Source organism: Dermacentor variabilis, chromosome 11 (assembly GCF_050947875.1).
Source record: "Dermacentor variabilis isolate Ectoservices chromosome 11, ASM5094787v1, whole genome shotgun sequence".
In the NCBI taxonomy this organism is placed as follows: Eukaryota; Metazoa; Arthropoda; class Arachnida; order Ixodida; family Ixodidae; genus Dermacentor; species Dermacentor variabilis.
The window spans coordinates 10,429,832-10,451,771 of record NC_134578.1 but is presented as its reverse complement, the minus strand read 5'-3'; the positions used below and the strand labels follow the sequence as shown (position 1 = coordinate 10,451,771).

Genomic DNA, 21,940 nt, shown 5'->3' with positions numbered 1-21,940 from the left:
TTATTTCGGTGCCAAACATGATAAATTCATTGCTATTATGAAGTTGAGTTTACGTGCACGTTGTGATGAGCTTCATTTCTATGTGCCATATGCAGATGAATAGGCCACCATGCTTAGCATGTCGCACTGCATGGGACAGCCAACGCTACGCAGTCTGAATTTTTTCAGTATCCACTGAGGAACCTCCATTGCGACGACGTTCTACAAAATTATGTGCCACGTACAGGAGGCCACAGTAGTTGCTTTTTGTTGTTGAGGATGAAATGTTGACGTAGCACTATTCCAGAGCAGTTACGTTGAGCCTTGAGGGTCAGTGGCGTTCATCTGAAATTTTTGCTACGGACAATTTAGCGCTATGTTGCCTATATGTGACGCTCTGCAAAACCTTAATACGTACATTTTACAACACTGCAAGAAGAAAACTTAGATTACATAATAAACAATAGATACTAAAGCTGAACGAACCAGGAAAGTCGATGTTGTCCGGGGGCTTGTCCTTCAATTTCATTCCCAGGCTAAATTTAGGAGACCCAGGATAAAGCGTGCCTTCGCTTCTTGAAATGTTGTAGTCTCCAGGGGCTGTTCAATGGTGAAACGACGATTGCCATGAGTCGCGGTTCTTGCCCGCAGCAAGGTGTCAGAACCCTACCTGTGAAGCTAATACAATCTGGCGCTGGCTGAGGGAGCTTAACACCTTTCGTATACCAGGGCGTGGAGCTATACACAACCTTGTCCCCTTTGGAAATGTCGTAGTCGCAAGGAGCTACCATAAGGAAGGCGCTGATTTGACCGCGCTTTCCCGAAGGGCTTAAGAATATTTTTGTGATCTCAATACGCTCACGAAGCTTTTCCAGTCTCAAAGAATTCATTTTCTCACAGTTCAGCAAGATTTACGAGTAGCCTACCCCGTAGCTCGTAATTAGAGCACAGCTGCAACAACAAAAAAAAAACTTGGTTTATAGAAATAGTGCTTAAAAGAGTCGTTGTGTATAGCGCCAACTTTTTCAATGGTTCAAATAACGAGAGCAAAATATTTTCGAGATAAAACTCGTACTTCTTCCAGAAAGACGTGGCACTGCATGAGGAAAATTTTTCGACAAGGAAATCCTTCTAGCCAATCTTTCCATGCTTTCCTGGAGTGCTCGAAAGGAATGTACATTAATTTTGGTCCACAACTTACATTGTTCCGCAAATTCATTTCCTGATGACAGCAATCGAGTGGGCTGTAAATGATCATATCGTGAAATTTGTTTCAGCACAATATTGTGGCTTACTCGTATATAGCGGTTGGAAAACTGACGCCTGTGAAAGAGTCGAATCTATCTACGTCATATGATTCCTTACTTTTTTTCAAAGGCAGGGTGCTTTCTAAAGCACGTGTGCTATAGTACACAGCATATTACGCTATTCGAGAACGCCATATAATTGTTTGTCGCTTACTAACCAGGAAATTCCAATGAATCTGGAGGCATTTCTTTCAATCTGATGCCGAAGATGTGTTCAGGGGAATGGCTTCGCACCATCCGGTCAGCCTTTTCAATGCAGTACTCTGCAGGACCTGGGGACACAGCAGCAGACTTCAACACTGCATTTCAGACTGGCTCATTACGCCTACTGACCAGGATAATCAAAGGAGTCCGGCCTTCTTTCTTTTAATTTCACACCGATGCTGTGTTCAGGAGAGTGGCTGCGCACAATTCCGTCCGCTCGGTCGACGTTGTATTTTGCAGGACCTAACAAGGCAGGGTCAAATTCAGTGAGAATTCTAGTTCAAAAAAACATAATAAATTGAACTGACCCGGATAATCCAACGAGTCGGGTCTTCTTTCTTTTAACTTGACGCCAATCTTGTGTTCTGGGGAATGGCTGCGCACAACCTTATCTGCTTTTTCGATATTGTACTCTCCAGGACCTAAACACAAAGTGATAGAGTCAGTGAATGCCCTGCTTCACTATTGCCTTGTGATATAGACTGACCAGGGTAATCCAATGAATCCGGTGTCCGCTCCTTTAACTTGGCGCCGATTTTATATTCTGGAGAGTGGCTTCGTGCAACTCTATCGGCTCTTTCTATGCTGTACTCTCCAGGACCTAAATACACAGCAACAGAGTCAGTGAATGTCCTGCTTCACTATAGCCAAGTTTGTAAAATGAACTGACCAGGGTAGTCCAATGAATCTGGTCTCGTCTCCTTTAACTTGACACCAATTTTATACTCTGGAGAGTGACTGCGTGCCACTCGATCAGCTCTTTCTATGCTGTACTCTCCAGGACCTAAAGATATAGCAATAGAGTCAGTGAATGCCCTGCTTCACTGTGGCCAAGTTTGTAAGATGGACTGACCAGGGTAATCCAATGAATCCAGTCTCCTCTCTTTTAACTTGGTCCCGATTTTATACTCTGGAGAGTGGCTGCGTGCAACTCTATCGGCTCTTTCTATGCTGTACTCTCCAGGACCTAAATACACAGCGACAGAGTTAGTGAATGTCCTGCTTCACTATAGCCAAATTTGTAAGACGGACTAACCAGGGTAATCCAATGAATCCAGTCTCCTCTCCTTTAACTTGGTCCCGATTTTATACTCAGGAGAGTGACTGCGTGCCACTCGATCAGCTCTTTCTATGTTGTACTCGCCAGGACCTAAAGACACAGCAACACAGTCAGTGAATGCCCTGATTCACTATGGCCAAGTTTGTAAGGCGGACTGACCAGGGTAATCCAATGAATCCAGTCTCCTCTCTTTTAACTTGGCACCGATTTTATACTCTGGAGAGTGGCTGCGTGCCACTCTATCGGCTCTTTCTATGCTGTACTCTCCAGGACCTAAATACACAGCAACAGAGTTAGTGAATGTCCTGCTTCACTATAGCCAAGTTTGTAAGACGGACTAACCAGGGTAATCCAATGAATCCAGTCTCCTCTCCTTTAACTTGGTCCCGATTTTATACTCAGGAGAGTGACTGCGTGCCACTCGATCAGCTCTTTCTATGTTGTACTCTCCAGGACCTAAAGACACAGCAACACAGTCAGTGAATGTCCTGCTTCACTATGGCCAAGTTTGTAAGACGCACTGACCAGGGTAATCCAATGAATCCAGTCTCCTCTCTTTTAACTTGGCACCGATTTTATACTCTGGAGAGTGGTTGCGTGCAACTCTATCGGCTCTTTCTATGCTGTACTCTCCAGGACCTAAATACACAGCAACAGAGTCAGTGAATGTCCTGCTTCACTATAGCCAAGTTTGTAAAATGAACTGACCAGGGTAGTCCAATGAATCTGGTCTCGTCTCCTTTAACTTGACACCAATTTTATACTCTGGAGAGTGACTGCGTGCCACTCGATCAGCTCTTTCTATGCTGTACTCTCCAGGACCTAAAGATATAGCAATAGAGTCAGTGAATGCCCTGCTTCACTGTGGCCAAGTTTGTAAGATGGACTGACCAGGGTAATCCACTGAATCCAGTCTCCTCTCCTTTAACTTGGTCCCGATTTTATACTCTGGAGAGTGACTGTGTGCCACTCGATCAGCTCTTTCTATGTTGTACTCCCCAGGACCTAAAGACACAGCAACAGAGTCAGTGAATGCCCTGTTTCACTATGGCAAAATCTGTAAGATGGACTGACCAGGGTAATCCAATGAATCCAGTCTCCTCTCCTTTAGCTTGGTCCCGATTTTATACTCTGGAGAGTGACTGCGTGCCACTCGATCAGCTCTTACTATGTTGTACTCTCCAGGACCTAAAGACACAGCAATAGAGTCAGTGAATGCCCTCCTTCACTATGACAAAATCTGTAAGATGGACTGACCAGGGTAATCCAATGAATCCAGTCTCCTCTCCTTTAGCTTGGTCCCGATTTTATACTCTGGAGAGTGACTGCGTGCCACTCTATCGGCTCTTTCTATGTTGTACTCTCCAGGACCTAAATACACGGCAACAGAGTCAGTGAATTTCCTGCTTCCCTATAGCATCGTACAACGAACTGACCAGGGTAATGCAATGAATCCGGTCTCGTCTGCTTTAACTTGACACCAATTTTGTACTCTGGAGAGTGGCCGCGTGCAACTCTATCTGCTATTTCTATGTTGTACTCTCCAGGGCCTAAATACACAGCAACGGAGTCAGTGAATGTCCTGCTTCACTATGGCCTTGTAAGATGGACTGACCAGGGTAATCCAATGAATCCGGCTTTCTTTCGCCTAAACTGACGCCGAATGTATGCTCAGGAAAATGAGTGCCGACAACAAGGTCTGCCTTTTCGATGTTGTATTCTACAGGACCTGAGGAAACAGCAATACATTCGGTGAAAGTCGTGTTTCCCTACAGGCAAGTGATACCAACTGACCAGAGTAATCAAAATATTCTGGCCTTCTTTCTCATAATTTAATGCCAATCTTGTGGACAGGAAAACGAGTACGCAAGACCCAGTCCGCTTTTTCGACGTTGTACTCTCCTGGACCTATAGAGAGAGCAACATATTGTTTTAATGAGCTATTTCATTAAGTTCTAGTTCGACTGACCAGGATAATCGAATGAGTCTGGTTCCCTTTCTTTTAATCTGATGCCGATCCTGTGCTCAAGAGTGACTGTAGACAACATATTCTGCTTTTTCAACGTTGTCCGCTCCTGAACCTGAAGAGGAAACAGAAAAGTCGTTGAACGTACTCCGTCACATTAACCAAATGAACTCCACTAACCAGGATAAAATAATGAATCCGCCTTTTTTCTCTTAACTCGGTGCCGTTGCTGTATTGCGAAGGCCTTTCACGGGTCCCAAGATTGGCCTTCCTGGCCTGCTAATGCCCGGGAGCTAAAATTAACAATCACCAACATCTTTTAACACCAGCAGAGATCGTTACGCGCCACTAACCTAGGAATTCCAATGAATCCTGCGGTTTATCCTTCAGTTGAATGCCTAGCTGATTCTAGACTGATCTAGTCTATACCACTTTATCCGCCTTATTCACATCATATTGACCTGGTCTCATGGCTACGATTCCGGTGTCAGCGTCGATAAATAAATAATGCAAAGAAACACACGTATGGCCAAACTTTACATGAGAGCACGAGTTGCCGCTACCAATTAGCAGGAAAGTCTATCAATTTTCGTACCCTGTGCTTATACACGATGTCTATCAAATGCTGCGGCGAGTGCCTTGTAAAGCTCGCCGCCTTTTCCACACCGCATTTTCCCGGACTTGAATGCGTCACTCGAATGTCATGTCATTAGCAAAATAGTAAAACAAAGTCCACCATACGCGTACAGTAGATCTGTCTTGCACAAAAAACTTACGGCGTAGACATGGCTAGACCAGCAGTTCTGGCAGTTTATTGTTTAGCTTGATCCCTATTTAATCTCTTGATTCGTATTTTGTAAAGCGGTGTCCTATACGTCTTCTTACGCAGCCTACTGAGCCCCGATTGTAGTATCCTGTACCTGCGAAAGTTACTCCTAGTGTTAGCCCCCAACGTAAAGAAAAAATCCCTTATAGGAAACGTGCAGGAAATTCAAAACAGCCAATGCGACAGACCAGGATAGTTTTCCGATTTCGGCCGTTTGTCTTTTAGCTTGAAAGCAATGCGGTACTGTGGAGAGCGGCTTCTTGCAACACGGTCTGCCTTCTCTACACTATATTTCGCGGGGCCTAAGAAAGTCGTCGAGCGTCAACACCAGTCGGTAAAGGTAGGGCATGAAGGGTTGCAAGAAGTAAGCTATTAACCCCTCAACTACCCAGCCCGAGCTGAACTCGCCCAAGTTGTTTTTGCTGACATCGCTAAGGAAGAACAGTAATGGCTCAGGCTCCTGCGTCTTCTGCTTCTATCGTCTGAGACCAGCCACTCTCTGCGTGCGTGTGCGCTAGAGTTCCGGCATTTGAGCGCGTTCGTCGAAGTCTTCGGTTCCTTTCTTTATCATCTGCTCGGGTAACTGCACTCGAACCTAACACATGGGCTTTACGGATGAACCTTACACATACTCCTCTTTTTAGAGCATATGTCTTTCATTAATAATTTGGGCGGATATAAGAGATTAATCGAACATGTAAAATATATCTTAAGAAACTGAATATAATATGCAAGAATTTGTAGCAATAGAACAAATTGGTCAGTATTGTACAAGCTTTTGCAAGAAATCTTCGGAGTTAAATGGAAGGCTTATTTTAACGAACAAGCGCACCTTCCAATTTTATAGTGTACTATTCTTTGAATTTGAACAAACAGAGTGGGCCAGCGAGCGCCTTCCAGTAAAAGGATCTCTCCTAAGTTGGATATTCTACCTGATTATAACGTTATCTTATCATAAATTTATCGCACAGTAGCAATACAGCGGCAGTATAAAATGTTGTCTTGACGTTTATGATAGAATATAACAGATCAGATACTCGACTGATTCCGGTGCTCTGTCCTTCAATTTGACTTCAATGCGATGCTGAGGTGAGCAGGTTCTTGTGGCACGATCGGCTTTATCGACGTTGAATTCTCCTGGGCTTAGCTATATCGGCTTGCATTTAGCATAGCATGACAGTAACGACTCAGCACATCGATAAGGAGAAGTGAAGGAATATGGTTTTATCGTTGATGGAAAAGGGTCTTATGCAAATGCAAATAACCAGGGAAATCGTGTGATTCCGGTGACCTGTCCTTTAGCTTGATTCCGATTCGGTGCTGGGGGGATCGACTTCTTGTGACGTCATTTGCTGTATCCACATTGTATTCCCCTGGGCCTAGACATGTCGACTTGTGTTTAGCATGGTATGACAGTAACGACTGAGTAAACCGCGGCATATGAAAGTGAAGAAATAGGGGTTTTATCGTCGAAGGAAAATGGTTCTTATGTAAATGCAACTAACCGGGGAAATCGTGTGATTCCGGTGACCTGTCGTTTAGCTTGATTCCGATTCGGTGCTGGGGGCACCGGCTTCTTGTGACATCATTTGCTCTAGCCACGTTGTATTCACCGGGACCTAAGAACGTCGGTATTAATTATAAAAACGGGAGCCTAATAATTTCGATCTCATAGAGAATTCTTTTAGTATTGACAAAAACAAGAGATGTACCAACACACCAGGATACTGCACAGATTCTGGTGGCCTATCCTTTAGCTTGAGGCCAATGTGGGGCTCTGGCGGGCGATTTCTCGTAACAGGGTCTGCTCTGTCCACGTTGTATTCTCCCGGACCTAGGTTTTTGATTTTGTTTGCATTATTTATCTGTGATCAGGCTTCAATAGAAGCCGACAGCGAAATGAATGCAAATTTCATCATTTTATACGGGACCAACCAGGATAATGCAGACATTCCGGTGACTTTTCTTTCAGCTTCGCGCCAATTCTGTGTTGCGGAGAACGAGTTCTTGTCGCGTGGTCTGCTCTTTCCACATCGTATTTTCCTGGACCTAGAGATAAAATCACACTTTAGCTGGGGTCAGCAGCAACAAGCGACTATACATGAAACAATAATAAACAGAGCAAGTTCTAAATAAACGCGACCAACCCGGATATCCCAGAGACTCCGGTGGCTGGAGTTTAAGCTTGACTCCAATTTTGTGTTGCGGTGAACGACTTCTAGTCATGTGGTCCGCTTTGTCCACAAGGTATTTTCCTGGCCCTGAAAACGCCGTCGCGAGTGCATCTTTAGCGCTACTGGGCGGCGATGAAAAGTAATACAAATTAAGCAAAAATTGGCGCTCTAAATAGAACTAAGTAACTTAGGCACTGACCCGGATAATCAAGAGATTCCAGGGGCCTGTCTTTAAGCTTCACGCCCATGTGGTGTTGCGGTGAGCGACTTCTCGTCACGTGATCTGCTCTCTCGACATTGTATTCACCAGGTCCTGGGAGCGTGATTTCAATTTACCGATGATGAACATGGGTATTCCATAGCAAGAAAAGTACTTTAGTTCTCGCAATTCATTAAAAGCAACTGACCTGGATAGTCTAGAGACTCTGGTGGCTTGTCGATTATTTTGACGCCGATTCTGTACTGTGGTGACCGACTTCTTGTCACATGGTCCGCTCTGTCCACATTGTATTCCCCTGGACCTAAAGATGTCGCCGTACTTCAGTAATAAGTGGCAAGAAGGTAGTCAATTAAAAGTACGAAATAATGGATGGATGCAAAGTAATCGAAAGTGACCGACCGGGGAAGTCAAGCGACTCGGGTGATCTTTCTTTTAACTTGCAGGCAATCTGGTGTTGCGGGGAGCGGCTCCTCGTCACGTGGTCTGCTTTATCGGCATCGTATTCGCCAGGCCCTAAGGATAGCATTCCGCCTTTTTCTAACAATGATCCTAAAGAATACCGCGCAAGTTTCTTTACAGAATTTGATAATCGTCACTGACCAGGATACTGCAAAGACTCTGGGGACTTGTCTCTTATCTTGATTCCAAAGCAGTGTTGCGGTGAACGGCTTCTAGTCACGTGGTCTGCTCTGTCGGCATTGTATTCGCCCGGACCTAAAGGGATTGTTTACTTATTGTCAATAACGAACATGAATGGCAACACAAACGTAAAAGCAACTCACTTTCGTTCGAACAGTTATTAAATGTAACTGACCCGGGTAGCTCAGAGACTCGGGAGGCTTGTCTTTTAACTTGGCGCCAATGCGGTGTTGTGGCGACCGACTCCTTGTCACGTGATCCGCTTTGTCAACATCGTATTCACCGGGGCCTGAGGGCGTTATTCAATTCAGAGACGTAATGAACATTAGTAGACCAAACATTAAAGTTCTGGTGGTGCACAGCGTCTCTCAAGCACGGTGTTTCGACTGACCCGGGTAGTGCAGAGATTCCGGCGGCCTGTCTGCTATTTTGACAGCGATTCTGTGCTGTGGAGAGCGGCTTCTGGTCACCTGGTCAGCCCTTTCTGAGTGGTACTCGCTTGGCCCTACAAAAGGGACGTCAGAACTTGCACGACATAAGACACGTGAATAACGTGAATTGGTATCGATGGTATACTAACCGGGGTAGTCAAAGTGTTCGGGCGGCTTTTCTTTTAACTTTGACCCTATGCGGTACTCTGGCGACCGAGTGCGCACCACCCGGTCTGCTTTGTCAGGACTGTACTCTCCTGGACCTGAAAGTGGCATACGCGCTTGCATACAACGGTTCTGTGGAGATAACTTACACGTGGTACGTTCGAATGCTATAGGGAGATTGAATGATTCATTGTATTTTCAGTTAGCCATGCCAGCGGCACGAAGATCATGCGGTCTAGTTATATCGCTTTAAACTTCGTATTATGTTGCTCAATATTTCTTATTTGGTTTATAAGCACACAAGAAACGGCAACGTAAAGTGGTTGTACACTGCGTTTTTAAATTCCAAATCAGCTATATCATCATTGAACAAAGTATGACATGCGTTTCATGTGCATAACAAAAATCGGCAGTTACCCTTATATCAATGGGCTTCGTCACGCTAGTTCGTCAGCAAATGTAAAACTCGGAAATACTGGTTGAATTCGGTGCGACGCTGTTTGAAAATTAGCTTTATTCCCCTACTTGATTCGCTAGCAAAACACGCGTTTTCACACGACCAACACAAATCAAACACCCTGAGGTGATGACGCACCTGGGAACTTCAGTGAATCCGGAGGCTTGTCTTTGATCTTTAGCCCGAAGCTGTAGTGCGGGGCCCGATAAGCCGCCATAATCTTTCCTTTGCTTAAGTCGTAGTCTGTTGGGCCTGCGAGCGTTAGCGTTGTGCACACTGCTAAAAGGCCAAAAAGAAAAGTGCCAAAAAACTAATCCACAAACCGGGAAAGTCGATCGACTCCACAGCCTCGCGTTCAAGCCTCTCGGCCAGGCTGAACTGTGGGGCTCGTGAGAAGACTGCCGAGTCTGCCTTGGAGGCGTCGTAGTCTCCTGGAGCTGAACATGTACGCTTTGCGTCACTGAAAATGGCCGTTGCGAGCGCGGGGACGAAGAATGCGCATTGAACGAACCCGGAAACTCAGCGCTGTCTGGTGGCCTTTCCATCAGTCTGTGCGCCATCGTGCGCTCTTGCGATCTGGTGTATACAGCACCATCAGCTCGGGTTATGTCGTAAGTCCCAGGTGCTGCGTGGTCCGCACGTGTGGAAGATAAGACCCGAGTCCTTGACAAAACTTCAATATCCGTTTAGGTGTCACACCCCATGAAACTGCTAAAGGGTTGTTTTTATTTTCGTGTGTGAAGCATAATTAATATGACAGTTATTGCAAAAATGACTGGAAGGAACACTGGCACTATTGTCTTTCTGTGCTGCAAGTATGCCGGTTCAACCATCATTTAATGATGGGTAGTAAATGGATATAAACTTTTTCGTTCTGGCATCAAACGGCTTTTCGGATTTTAAAATTGCTCACTCGCGATAAATTATTGCGGTATAAATACAGCAATTAGCAGTAAGTTTGCATATAAGCAGAAACGTACCGCTTTGAAGCGTTTAGAAAAATATTATTGCTTCTTTAAGAAGGCAAAGCGTAATGGACACTGCCTCAAGAACTTCGAAAGTCACCATCATGAAGATTAGACAAACCCATGTTCCACGCATCATTCCAATGGTGTACCTGAACGTCCGTGGCACCGGTTTACTCTAGTGATATTAAGGAAACTTCAAGTTTCATGGCCATCTTACAGTCCCGAAAGTGTGCTCATGGTTGGCCCAAATTTCTAACTGAATTGGGCAATTATCTCCTCTTTCATGACTTTCGCTGGAGGCAGGGCTCATTGCCACAGAAAGGGCACAGCTACTTCGTTTTTTTTTTCTGTCTTATCTCGTTTTTCTGGCTTACTGCAAATCGATTCTCCTTAGCTATATTTCAATGTTAGTTATGCCACTAAGACCGCAATTCTTTTTTTTTTCTTTTCTACAGCATAACACCTATGTGCAACGTCAAGGAAATCAGAGAACTAAACGAAAGCAGCTTTTTACGTGCGTTTCAGATGCCTTATTTAGCTCACTTCGCGCAAGTGCTTCCGCGTGGATCAACGAATTTCAAAATTACCAAGGTGCAGGAGTGCGCAGTGCGTAGCACCAAAGGTGCCGAAGTCAATCGGTGACAAAATTTCTCACGCACCAGGGAAGTCTTCTGTTTTCGATTCCTTCAAGCGCCTGCCGAAGGAATACTCCGGTGGTCTGATGCGAGAGCTGTCGTACACTTTTCTACTTTCGTAGGATCCAGGACCTGGCAGGAGAAATTCACCAGGACGAGTTTTCCAAGGCATGTAAAAAGTGCGTCTTCATGAGCATGCTTTAGCTCCGTCCCAACATTCTCAAGAAATACCTTGCTTGAGATATGTGTACAGGTCCGCAAATTCAAGTCATTCTTGCTTTAGATCCTTCAGATTGCAGGTAAAGGCAAACTCTGGTGGCTTCACAAAGGTGATACTCTCTGCCTTTGCTGTTTCGTAATCTCCAGGAGCTAAAAAATTGGAACTTTACATAAACTTTTGACTGTCGCTCATTTTAAGTCATGTAGCAAGCGTCCTCAGACGCGCACTAACCGGGGTATTGAAAAATTTCTGGACCACGAAGCATCCCCCTTCGGCGTGTCGGGTAGCTCAGCGATTTCGCATACACGGTACGGTTGGCTTTTTTCTGGTCTGTATTCACAAGAAGCTGGAATGCAGCAACACAGGCCCGCCATGCTTCCTCATTCGTTAGAAAACTGTCCTTAACACTTTTAATTTGTTATGACATTTTTTACTGGTATATAAATCAATCGGTGAATCCACCAGTCAAACAAAAATAATTATTTTCAGCACGTTTGTTCTCGAATGCACACGTCAACTGCGGCTGAAAGCAGCCCATAGGAGGTGCCTCACGGCGCATATACACGAAGCAGTAAAATAAAAAAATTTACTGTCATCATTCTTATTGTGAGTCTTGTACCTGCGTGGGAGGCATCGGAAGCTAGCAACTTGAGGAGTATAAGCTACCCTAGTTTATTATTATGCATTGATATTAAAGCTCGGAAAGCTCCTGCTCATTAACTGCTTGCGTGTTCCGCTCCATTTGGCCTTAGTTCGCGCCCTTTAGCGAAATGATTCTCAAGGCATCTCTTGCGCCATCCAAAAAAAGTTTCTGGCTCCTCGCTTGACGTTTTTCTTCTTGTTTACTATGAATTTCGATGTGTGCTTAGTGGAAACAGGCCAGCACAGCTGCTTGTAAACCATGTAAAGTTTCTCAGTATGAAGGCTTGCCCAAACTTTCCCAATCACCAGACCTTCGACCAACTAAATTACTTTTTTTTTCATTTCATCGCGTATTTCTCAATGCAAGCACTGACCTGGCAGTTCTTCGGGACTAGGCCCGCGGAGTCGTCGGCGCATCGAGAAGCTCGGCGATTTCGGGTAGACCACCGAGTCTCCCTTGTCGATGTCGTAAACACCTGGAGCTGCAATCGCGTAGCCACCGATTGCGACGCTGTTTTAGGACGCTAAATTTCAGAAATGCACCTGACTGCATCATTGTGCGTGAAACCATCATTCTTGTGCCCTGCTGGGTTACGTATATAGCCATGTTTCAGCAAAGAGAAGATCCAACAGGTTGTGCGCTGTCTGCCTCTCTTCCGGCGAATCAAGCTGGCGATTTGCTGATAATGCAAATGCCGTGGCAAATTATCTAGATTTCAGCTATATTGTACAATGTGCCCATCTATCGTCGTTCAGCGCACTGTATTTTTTCCTGGTGTACTGCCGTATCAACAGTAGCTTCAGCTATAACTCGCCGGTTCGATTGTTACCGGTTCTGGTAACGTAAATACCTTATTTTACAAACTGTCTCCGAAACCCGCATGCCAGTATAATTGAAGGAGATAAAAACTTTTTCAACAAACTTTAAGTTTTGTGCCATTACGTCGCCGCGATGACTTCACTACACTGCACGAGGCTTAGCTTAGTAACCTTAAGTTAAATAATTATGAGCAGCCGCAACTTCACTGAGACCGAACATGTGTTATCATTAAATTAGAGCATTAATAAACTGAGCTCCTCATGCACTCGCATCTTATAGCTCTTTTTGCATTATATTGTATTGGAGCTGAGGCTGAATTATCAAGGGAGAAATGTCTCTTTCACCTGAAGCAGAGAAATATGGTTGCTTTGAAAACACGCACTGATTCCTGAAGGGGGCAAGATGCTAAATATATTTAAGAATGAAGCACGGGCGAACTTTAAACACCCCAGTTATGTGAACATAGCTGCGAGCAGTTTGCTTCAGTGACTTCTTTCTCAAACAAATGCAGTCAACAATTATGGCGAGATGCTTCAGTCAGTGCAGTGAGTGAGGCAACAAGCAACAAATGGTGACGTGCCAAGCTCGTGACGGGTAACACCAATGTACACGTTTGTCTTTTATGTTGTCGCTGGTGGTAGTGATGAGTGCAAAACCTTTTTTGTGTGTGTGCTTCATGCAGGTTATGCAGCGTTTTTTTTTTCCGGTGCTTGCTTCCTCGCAAAGGTGAAAGTGCTGCGAGATAGCAGGATGCGGGGTGCAAAGAGCGAAGACTTTAGCGTTCGTTGGCGTGGAGGGATCAGAACAAGACGACATTTACCGTTTGTTTACCAAGGTCTTCGTTGGGAAGGAGGATATGCCTAAGTTATTCTCGAACGCTGCAGCTATTGCATCAGGACGCTGTTGATGACGAATTCAATCAGCGTTAGTAAGCGACACTAACCACGCGCGACATAACGTTTCACGACAGAAGATTCCTGATGACAGGCGTAGTCGCAAGTCAGGGTTGGTCAGGTCAAGTCCTGTATGAGCCGCATACTGCCACCTTAGCTCCTCCCTCGCGCTTCTTTCTGAACACGCTACGCCATCTGGCGGCGAGAGCACGAAGTCTCCTTCCATTAGAGTGACCGCCGAGATTGCGCCGGTGGCTCGCCGGTGTGTCCTATATAACACTGAGCATTACTGCCTCGCGGCACATGGGAATACGCCGCGCAGCGCTGAAGCGTCAGGCTAGTTTGAGGAATCTGTGTGACGCGGGTGCGAATCCACCCAGCTCCGCCGAAATTTTGACACATCTTTTTTATTGAAGAGAGGGTGGCCTAAAGAGGCTAGATAGACAAACAAAAAGTGGCCGAGGTAGGCTAAAAACGCAAATTGCATTAACAGTGCAGCAACACTTCCTGATATAGCGGGATGCGTGGTGCAACAAGCGGCGAGTGCAGATTTCGGTGGTGTCGGGGCTAGAAAGACCAGAACACGTCATTTGCCGTCTGTTAAGTTCTTCGTTGGGAAGGAAGAGATTTCCAAGTGCCTTCGCGTGCGCTACAGATGTTCCCTTCTCGAGTGTTTACGTTGTCCTAAATGTAAAAAAAAAGTGCAGCAATATTTCGGCACGTGGCGGGGTGCGTGGTGCAACAAGCGGCCAGCTGGTGCAGGGTTGGGTGGCTGGCAAGGCGCAAGACGCGCATGCGCCGTGCGTTTACCAGGGTTGTCGTTGGGTCGGAAGAGGCTCTTAAGTTTGAGGCCGAAGGAGTAGCGGGGCGCTCGCCTGTTGCGGTGCACGAGCTGCGGGCGGCGTTGAGTTTCTTCTTGGCTTGGGCGGTCGGCCTCTGAAACAGCGCCGCGCGCGTCAGTCGAGCGCGGCTCTCGCAGCCATTCCCGCACGACGTTTCGAGTCTCGTTCGCGCCCGCCGAGTCGCCACGAAAGAAAGTTGGGTACCTCGCTCAATCAACGTACTGCTATCAACTACGCTTTCTCAAAGACTGATGTCACATCTATACGAACACACATCGAAATAAGAGAACACGCAATGCAAAAAAAAAATTATCAGTTCACTACGGGAATAGATAAGACGTACATCTCAAAAATATATTGCTCACAAAGTACTCATTTCGTTAACAAACAAACGTGTATCATACGAGCAAGATGGCAGCAGTGAAGGGGATAATGTTGCGCAACAAAGTTCGAGCCACCAATTCTTAACGACTAACTCGAACAGTTACGCTGTCATATGGTTTCTGCACGAAATGAAAAGGGTTTATTTTGTAGGCCTGAAGGCAACATGTAGCACTATAGGCAACGCGAGCATCGTTTCCTTCTTCAAATGGTTCCATCCAATTATCATTCAGCCTCAGGCATATACGCGTGTATTGTAAAAATATAAACGCGCTCATGAGCAAACGGACGTACGTAATGTACGCAGTTTAATTTGTTTCTGCCAGTAATCGAGCAAGTCAAGGAATCTATTAATTGGTCGTACAGCAATTCTTGCCCGTTGGTGGTGGCAACCACTGGCAAAATACAATTGAACAATTATCCACGCCAATTCTCAAAAATAATGTTATTCTAATTGAAATGAACCCTGGCCAAGTCCACCTTTGTGTCGTTAAAGAGTTCTTCAGATGAAAAATAACTTCCCCAGCACTTAGGTCCACACACACACATATATATATATATATATATATATATATATATATATATATATATATATATATATATATATATATATATATATATAGAAGTATATGAAGAAAACAGCAGACATGCGTTATTCACATCTGTTTATTCCATTTCGGCGTCATAAAATACACAGCAAAGGCTTACCAGCTACGTAAATGAGAAAGTGACAGCAATGACCAATCACACACGTGCACCCACAAAATAAATAGCCGTGTTATGTAATACGCTCTTCAAGAAAGCGTTCCTGCGTCGCTTACAAGTTGCGGAAGGGTCACTGACGAAACCTGCCCTGATCTCATTGATGAGATGTGGCGAATCGGCTTGTCAGGTGTGCCCCTGCCTGCAGGGATCCCCTAAGCACTGGCGGGTCGGAACGATTCGACAGTTTTCATTTTCCAATCGTCTTTGAGCTTCGCCACTGACTCGTCCGAAGCCGCGAAGCTATCGTAACGGAGATCGGCCACTTCGCAGGACGCACAATGCAAAGTGAATAGAATCAGAGAGAAAATATCTTTAACGATACACGGCCTTCGAAAAGGCACGATTGGCTCGCTGTATACAACGTCGGCAATGTGGCCGCATACTCAGTCGAGTACTCTGCGTGCGTCGAGACAACAAAAACGTTTACGCAGGTCAGCGTGGACGGATATCTCGATGTTAACAAAACTTGCGTATGGATGCCCATTTGTTTTCATTGGCGCGCTATGCATTCGGTGTCTGCTCGCAAGGTTTGCGCGCCATCTATCCGGAAGACAGAAAGTGCGGGAAGCCGGGCGCGCGAAAAAGGCACGTGTTCGGTTGTCCGCAAGCGGGTTTTTCCCAGTCATCACAGATGGCGCTGCGACTGCCAGGTTTTTAATATGTTTCGCATCGCAGTCACCTGCTCAATGCATACCGCAGTCATCAAAAATTTTCGTAGGCCTGGATTCACGATTAGTGAAAACTATTATCTTTTTTTGCGGGAAAAATAACCTCAACGCAAGGGAGAAGTATAATGACCTTCCCTAACGAAGATCGCGCTGTACTCCTAAATTTCAGGTGCAGTGACAGAAAACGGAACAAATTCTGTGCTCCGAAAACTCATGCGGTTGGCTGTATGTGCATGAGTCAGAAGGTCACAAGAGTTGTGGCTTGATGCAGCACTGGCTCAGTACTCAAGAAACGTCAGTACTCAAGAAATAATAAATAATTAAGTGTAGCGCGAGAGGCCAACAGAGTATTCGGAAAAACACAGAAGAACAGTTGAGGCTTGCAAACCAAAGTGCCTTTACCAAGGTTCACTACGATGGCTCCATAGAACTATACTCTGCGTTGTATTTTTTGTGGCGAATGCAGCGTTGAATAACTAATTCTGGTAGTCATGAAAACACTTACCTCGTCACCTCTTACGCAGGAAAGCGCAAAGTTGTCGACAGGATTAGCGTCGAAATGAACAAGTTCATGACAAAGAGCAATTGAATGTGCATATTTCGAGTGCGTTTGTGAATCGGGTTGGAAGCATTCGCTGGGGCTGTACCCCACATACCCAAGAAAAAAGAATGATATATGTGCAGCAGTGACCAGCAACAGGCTCACACTAACAGGGAGCTCCACAAAGGAAGCGCAGGTTCGAGTGAAATGTCAATCAATTCACTCCTTCCGGCTCGAGCAATAAGCCTGAAATTAAACACGCAGTATTCGGGGCGGCGCAGCCCCGTCGTATGGAAATAGTTGAGAACAGCAGTAAATAGGTGCCATCATATTCGGGAACTGCCGCATTTGCACTGCAGAAATATCCCACAGAGGGCACGCGGAGTCCGATGATGAATCGCAATGATGAAGCCATATTCCATATAGGCTTACAAGGTTGAGGCACCGTGGCTGTCGCGTTTACCCTCAACTGCAGACTGTTGGTTCTTTATTTTTTTGCGTGCTTCTATGCACTTCATGTCACATAGCACACTGTGGTATAAAGGTTTTAAACAGGGCTAAGGTGCCTCAGAAAGGCTGGCCGAGGCACCTGATCCCTGTTTATAACCTTTATACCACAGGGTGCTATTACATCTGTCAGCCCCTTTCTTGATTTTGGATGTCACATAGCAATGATTCCATCCAAAATTGTACGTGCTGACTTGACATATCGAGTGCTGTTCCAGAATCATGCACTGCGATACAAAAAACAACGGATTCGCCATTGTCGGAGCCTTGTAACGTGCGTGAAAGCTTTGCCGCGCTACATCTCCAAGCAGCAAATTTGCTGGTTTCGAGTTGGCTTCATTCCTACAGGGATTGACCACCTCAAAGCCTTGCTTGGGATCGAATCGATACGTGAACGATTCTCGCCTTCGAAAATTCAGGTGAAGAGAACATCTGAGTTTCTTTATGAACGATTCTCTCCACCACTCACACAAGCAGAAAACGCATGCTCGCACACACCAACACACACGCATGCACGCAAGCACACACACACACACACACACACACACACACACACACACACACACACACACACACACACGTGTAACACATGCACCACCGTTCCAGTGCAGGAACGCGCCACAGGTCTGAGCAGCACACGTGCACTGTAGCAACTCACCCAGGATATGTTACCAACTCGCCCAGGATTGGTGGCCTGCAACCGTTTGGCAAAGACGGTATCTAACACTGTATAGCATATCCACTCGAAGTGTTCGTGCAAGTGCACCAAAGGTTGCACTGGCTCCCCGTGCCACAGTGCGTGTGCACACTCGTAGCAGCAGTGTATAGCGACAACAGCGACGTGACCGCGATGCGAGACGCGAGTCGTGCGCTCACCGGGTATGTCGGCGGGCTTCGGGTCCCTGATCTTGGCGCCGAAGGTGTACATGGGCGAGGCGCTGAGCACGCACTGCTCGGCCTTCTCCGGGTTGTAGGCACCCGGCGCTGGCGTCTTGAAGCCCTCGGGCTCGCGGAGTTTGGGCGCCATGGTGGGCGCCGACACGGTCTCCTTGCCCTTCTCGGAGAGGCCCGCGATGTTGTACGTGCCGGGACCCGGGACGAACAGGTCGCGCTTCTCCTCCGGCCTGCGATCACACGCGATCGCTGAGCATGTGCAAGTAGTGTGCGCACAGGGACAGTGGGAACAGCGGGGACAGTGGCTCAGTGGAAACAGTGAGAACTTTTTGCTCGAAGTTGCGCTAGTCGAAGCTTCGACATCTCGGACATTTCTATAGTGCTTCATGGGAACAAGAAACACGGTAGAAGCACAGAGAAAAGACGACAGGACAACAGTCGGCGTCCTTCCCGACCTGTTGCCTTTTCTCTGTGCTCCTTTGCGTAGCTTCTTTTCCACTTGAAGCGCTCGTACTGTCTCTCCCAGTATCCTTCCTTTTCCGTCGGCTTTTGTTTGTTCTATGGTGCCTCTTGAAACGCTGGAAATGTTTTATGGGCGAGCAGGAAAACGACACAAGCGTCATCGTGAGACTTGTTGACGTGCCATCGCAACGGACACTTGCCTACACTTGCAGCGACACTTGTCGATTCGTGACGCGACAACTGTCTTAAAAAGTATCCTCGCGAAGGAAGCCTGCACAAAGTGTGGGCTTTTCTTAGAACTATATCTATGCCCGTCAAAGCTAAAATGTAAAGAAAGTTTTGAGTTTGTAATCTCGTGGAGCTTTCAGGTTGAGGACGTTGCGGCTATTAGGCGAGCTTAGTGATGTATGGTGCAACTCTTCTGTGTAAGATGCCCCTTTTCCCAGCACAGGGTAGCCAGTGATACTGACACACCTCCCAGCCTATTGCTCTCTTTTTCTTCATCCTGCTTCTCTGCGTAAATCAGATTTTACGACTAAAATCATTTTGCTCATTTCCCATATTTATTTCATGGTGTTGTTACATGGCACCGTGCCCTGTTCAGTATTATCAAAAAAGATAAGTTAACAGGGTATAATGAACAAAACGAGTCAGACTCACTTCGTAAATGCGTTATTTTAGTTGTAGAATGTGAACTCGGGCGAGTCTTACAGCCATGCAGCATGTTAAAGAATCCTACTCTATGACATTGATGGCGTTTCATTCCCGTTTAATAGTTCTGGTTTCCCAAAAGATTAGTATAATATATGTTGTCCGTTTCTCTCTTCCTTTATCCGTGCATGAATGCCTAAGTTATTTGTAACATGAATCCCTATTAACTAGCTCAACCATAGGTCGATTTCAGTCTAGCAGTCGTTCAGTATGCTTTGCAGAGACCTCGTGAGTGCAAAGTTATAATTATAGGCTTTTTACTTGGCAATACTTTCCGTTTAGGCAACCATTATCGCCTCGAAGTACAGGACAGAAGAAATAAATTAAGCGGCCGTGATGTGGCAGAACTCATCATGGATGCTTTCCTGGTGCAGGTGTGGAAACGGTGTTACTTTACTTTGTATTCTAATGAAAATTTAAAAATATAGCTTAAAACAATGAATACAACGCCGAATAGCTTCATATTCCATCAGAAAAAAAAGCTCACACAAAGTCGAGAAATCTTTTGTTTAAAGAACATCTATATCTTCTGAAACGCATAATGGAGAATGATTCTCTGAAATGACAACAAAATTCTCATCCACCCGAGAGTACCACGAAGCTTCATGCAAGTTGTTTTTATGTTATTCTCTTGGGTGGATCACAATGTTTCAGTTTCACTGTTTGATTGGCTATTAGATGGTTATAACGCTGCCACATCCCTTCGTCACTTCCTAGTAGGCAGTGACCTAATGAAGTGTTTTGAATAACGACCTGTCGTGAATGTGTAATTTCCCTTCGTGTATGTTCATATGTGTATTTTTTTTCCAACTGTACGGTTTTGCCACAGGGCATAATACTGTAGTTCTCTTTATTTTTGATTATTTACATGATGTAATAAGATAGGTTCCCTTTATGTAGCCCCAGGTACTGCCCCGTCGCTCGGCAAAGAAAAATATTCTCACAAACATTGTAACAAAATGTGGCACAAATGTATCACACAAAAAAAACACTTCAGTCAGCATGAACAGAAAGTTCTGCCCATATGTTTAGAAACCCACGAAGATATATACAGTACCACATCGCCAGCGAACGGCGACAGTGTGTGCTGTGTTTATTTATACCTCAATAAAATAACGCGTATGCAAACACAGTTGCTTCGAATTGTCCTAGAACACGCACAAGAAAAGTCCACAGTTCCACAGACGAGTGCGCAGACCGCAAGTGCACGCATACATAACAGGTTATGTAAATGCGTGGGCACAAGCAACAGCCACTGACGAGCACCCACTGCAGACGAGGTGGCGGAGCACTTCACCGAGGTGTTCAGGTGCTGTGCCTCAGGCCCAAGATACGATATGGGTGAGGACCGCCGCAGCCCGAAGTCTCTGAAGAGAGACTTCCTACGCCCAAGTTCGATTACGAGGAAGGCAGCAGGCACACTGGGGATTGGAGCAACATCAGCCCCGTCGTAGGAGAGCCTTCCGGGTTATAAAATATGGAGTGAGAGTCGGAAAGAAGGGAAGTGGTAATGCAAAAGTTACAGTAACCTTTTCTGTTTTTGTTGGCGGAATGCATTGCCAACTTCTCACACGTAATATCCTTAGGAACGTGATTTACACTGCGCTTTGTGAAAGGAACTTTTAACGCCAACTATTAAAGCTCTCGAAGGTGAAAATGCTGTGCACTTAATGTACAACAGTAGGGTATGCGACCTGGTTGTCTCTAGTTCCAAACAAGATGCCTACACTTGTCCACATCCCCATTTTTGCGTTGTGTGTCTGGTTTCACGCGGTTTAACACGATATACTACCGCTACAGATTTGCTGGTTAACGGCGCCGTTCTCTACGCAATCACGCAATGAAATAACAAGCGTTATATTAAATATCTTCACTGTAACAAATACACGCCTTCAAACGCATCATTCCTATAATAAAGCAAATAGCTTTCTAGATGTGTTCGGTAATTTACCTACATTGGTAATAATTGATTTCTGCACAATTTTTCTTTCGTTTTGTTTCTTTCGTGCAGTGAACGAAGAACTGTGCTGGCGATGTGCGCTGTTATTAGACGTTCACGTGTTGCCTATAAATCGCTCTCTGACTATGCCTGTGCTATAACAAACTACATATATCCCAAGCCAATGGCCTGCATACGTATAGCCTAAGTAATGTGAAGTTTTGTTCGTCCGATTAATTTCACTTCTGCTTTGTGTCATTTTCCTTCGCCTTGACATTTCTTAATTCAACTTGAATAGATCTTTCATGTTTCAAATAACTGGGTCATTCGGTGGCTTACTTTTTCAGAATTTTAATCATTCTGTAAAAAGCAAAAAAATAAATAAGAAATAAAGTTCATATGCAGAGGTCTCACACCACTTGACTAAATACTTAACAAGGCTTCGCGTTTCTACAAATAGTGGTCACAAAGCACCTCGCCGCGTTGTCTGATGCAATAACTCTCATCGTGAGCACCACTGCACCGGATTCGCTATGCTGTGCGCAGAGTGCACTGATGCGGTTGCAATACTTGACTCCTTCTTCATCAAGTGCACATGAATAGTCAGCATCAGCATGCTTCCTT

General features: G+C 45.4%; 1 protein-coding gene across 5 annotated transcripts in view; it reads right to left on the bottom strand.

Moving 5' to 3' along the window:
* Nucleotides 1–21,940, bottom strand: part of LOC142563991 (uncharacterized) — an 88,918-nt gene that overhangs the window by 17,562 nt on the left and 49,416 nt on the right. For 4 of the 5 annotated variants that reach the window (XM_075674772.1, XM_075674771.1, XM_075674773.1 and 1 more), the window contains exons 4-37: nucleotides 18,187–18,434; nucleotides 14,417–14,542; nucleotides 12,268–12,375; nucleotides 11,056–11,163; nucleotides 9,940–10,053; nucleotides 9,752–9,865; nucleotides 9,567–9,680; nucleotides 8,956–9,069; nucleotides 8,767–8,880; nucleotides 8,551–8,664; nucleotides 8,337–8,450; nucleotides 8,136–8,249; nucleotides 7,924–8,037; nucleotides 7,716–7,829; nucleotides 7,490–7,603; nucleotides 7,278–7,391; nucleotides 7,063–7,176; nucleotides 6,848–6,961; nucleotides 6,608–6,721; nucleotides 3,808–3,921; nucleotides 3,625–3,738; nucleotides 3,442–3,555; nucleotides 3,259–3,372; nucleotides 3,076–3,189; nucleotides 2,893–3,006; nucleotides 2,710–2,823; nucleotides 2,527–2,640; nucleotides 2,344–2,457; nucleotides 2,161–2,274; nucleotides 1,978–2,091; nucleotides 1,799–1,912; nucleotides 1,620–1,733; nucleotides 1,445–1,558; nucleotides 466–579 (exon numbers count right to left, since the gene is read on the bottom strand). In XM_075674772.1, the coding sequence (XP_075530887.1) occupies nucleotides 466–579; nucleotides 1,445–1,558; nucleotides 1,620–1,733; nucleotides 1,799–1,912; nucleotides 1,978–2,091; nucleotides 2,161–2,274; nucleotides 2,344–2,457; nucleotides 2,527–2,640; nucleotides 2,710–2,823; nucleotides 2,893–3,006; nucleotides 3,076–3,189; nucleotides 3,259–3,372; nucleotides 3,442–3,555; nucleotides 3,625–3,738; nucleotides 3,808–3,921; nucleotides 6,608–6,721; nucleotides 6,848–6,961; nucleotides 7,063–7,176; nucleotides 7,278–7,391; nucleotides 7,490–7,603; nucleotides 7,716–7,829; nucleotides 7,924–8,037; nucleotides 8,136–8,249; nucleotides 8,337–8,450; nucleotides 8,551–8,664; nucleotides 8,767–8,880; nucleotides 8,956–9,069; nucleotides 9,567–9,680; nucleotides 9,752–9,865; nucleotides 9,940–10,053; nucleotides 11,056–11,163; nucleotides 12,268–12,375; nucleotides 14,417–14,542; nucleotides 18,187–18,434 (4,010 nt within the window). Of the gene's footprint in view, nucleotides 1–465; nucleotides 580–1,444; nucleotides 1,559–1,619; nucleotides 1,734–1,798; nucleotides 1,913–1,977; nucleotides 2,092–2,160; nucleotides 2,275–2,343; nucleotides 2,458–2,526; nucleotides 2,641–2,709; nucleotides 2,824–2,892; nucleotides 3,007–3,075; nucleotides 3,190–3,258; nucleotides 3,373–3,441; nucleotides 3,556–3,624; nucleotides 3,739–3,807; nucleotides 3,922–6,607; nucleotides 6,722–6,847; nucleotides 6,962–7,062; nucleotides 7,177–7,277; nucleotides 7,392–7,489; nucleotides 7,604–7,715; nucleotides 7,830–7,923; nucleotides 8,038–8,135; nucleotides 8,250–8,336; nucleotides 8,451–8,550; nucleotides 8,665–8,766; nucleotides 8,881–8,955; nucleotides 9,070–9,566; nucleotides 9,681–9,751; nucleotides 9,866–9,939; nucleotides 10,054–10,983; nucleotides 11,164–12,267; nucleotides 12,376–14,416; nucleotides 14,543–18,186; nucleotides 18,435–21,940 lie in introns of those variants that run through there. The other variant, XM_075674776.1, reaches the window with a different exon arrangement.